Source organism: Hakea prostrata, chromosome 9 (genome assembly GCF_041222555.1).
Source record: "Hakea prostrata isolate BN-2017 chromosome 9, UWA_Hpros_2, whole genome shotgun sequence".
NCBI classification, from domain to species: Eukaryota; Viridiplantae; Streptophyta; class Magnoliopsida; order Proteales; family Proteaceae; genus Hakea; species Hakea prostrata.
The window spans coordinates 60,106,744-60,108,145 of record NC_142608.1 but is presented as its reverse complement, the minus strand read 5'-3'; the positions used below and the strand labels follow the sequence as shown (position 1 = coordinate 60,108,145).

Below are 1,402 nucleotides of genomic sequence, written 5' to 3'. Positions count from 1 at the left end.
AGAAAAATGCAATAAAAAAATAAATTTATAAGACTAAAGGAGTCGAAATGAAAATCACTCTCTACAAATTAAATGAAACACGTGTTATTAAAAAAAGGCAGCCAAAGAGTCCAAGTCTACAGCGCATTTTAAAATGTTGAAAAGTCGTCAGAACATTCTTTTGAACACGTGTCATTATCAAATAAGTATCAGATTGATCTAATGATTCTGATCAATGATGAGAACTTGCCACGTTGCACAATCACTCCGTCCTTCCACATCAGCTTTCGTCATTTGCGCGTTTCTCTTCACCGCGACGATAAGAAAGAAAATTTATGCAAGAAAACTCCACGTCTCCTCACTTCACCTCATCTACAAATACAACCCAAACATCCCCAGAATTCAGAAATCAATTTCACTTCTTCTCCATTGCTCTGAGCTTCTCTTCTTTGTAATCTCCTTTTGAACTTGCTACTTCAACAACATGTCTCAGCAGCCAGGTAGAAATTTTTTAAGGATCCTGATCTGGTTTTTGCTGATTCAGAGACCCCAGTTCTTTGTTTGGTTGAAGATTACTTGTGTTTTTCATTTTTCTTATGAGACCCATCTGGTTCTGGTGTTCATCCGTGTTGTTGTGTTTGTGTGACTTGTAGGAGCTTATCCCCCACCTGCTCAGTCTTACCCAGCACAAGGACCATATGTAGCTCCTCCGCCACCTGCTGGTTATCCCACCATGGATGGTGTTGGAGCCCCACAGCAATCTTATCCTGTAGAAACCAAGAGCAGAGGTGATGGGTTCTGGAAGGGATGGTTAGTATTTACACAACTTTCAATTATTCCTCTTTCTCAGGTTTCAACCTTCTGTTTTTGTTGAAGCCTTCTTTTCTAATCATTTTTGGTTATTTGTGTGTTTTGCAGTTGTGCTGCTTTATGTTGCTGCTGTGCCTTGGATATGTGTGCATAAGGACTGATCATGAAGGAAGACTGTTTGGGGGGTTCTCTGTTGTTTCTTCATCTCTATACTTGTCTTTGGCCGCTCTGCTTGAGTGGTCAATCCTTTGAATTCCTCTGTGTGGAAATTTGTATTTTTTCCCATGTAATTTTAAATTAATGATTGGGTTTCAATATAATTACATTATATATCTAGAGGTTCTCTCTTATGTATATAATAATAGAAAGCTAGTTGAGATGGTAGATGATATTATTTAAATCCTAAATAGAATATTCTCCTTGGTTGGAAGCTGGCAAATATTAAAATTAGTTGGGTGCTGTGCAATTCACACCAGCAGTGAATAGTCTAGATAGAACCTCCTTGGTTGGAAGCTGGCAAATATTAAAATTACTTGGATGTTGTGCAATTAATGTGCAGTACCTGTAGTGAATGGTCGAAATTTAGATTTTAATTTTGACCATTCATTTTCAA

General features: G+C 37.7%; 1 protein-coding gene across 1 annotated transcript; it reads left to right on the top strand.

Annotated features, from left to right (window-relative positions):
* Positions 1-362: 362 nt before the first annotated feature.
* On the top strand, positions 363-1,173 carry LOC149005895 (protein CYSTEINE-RICH TRANSMEMBRANE MODULE 9-like). The gene is made up of 3 exons (XM_089169338.1): positions 363-479; positions 633-789; positions 898-1,173. Exons 1-3 carry the CDS (start codon positions 464-466, stop codon positions 941-943), a joined length of 219 nt encoding a protein of 72 aa, XP_089025464.1. The 5' UTR covers positions 363-463; the 3' UTR covers positions 944-1,173.
* Positions 1,174-1,402: the final 229 nt, after the last annotated feature.

What these genes read in the sequence shown, in the direction of transcription:
- LOC149005895 (XM_089169338.1), top strand. An exon ending in GATGGGTTCTGGAAGGGATG is followed by an intron (nt 790 to 897) that starts GTTAGTATTTAC and finishes TGTGTTTTGCAG; the next exon opens with TTGTGCTGCTTTATGTTGCT.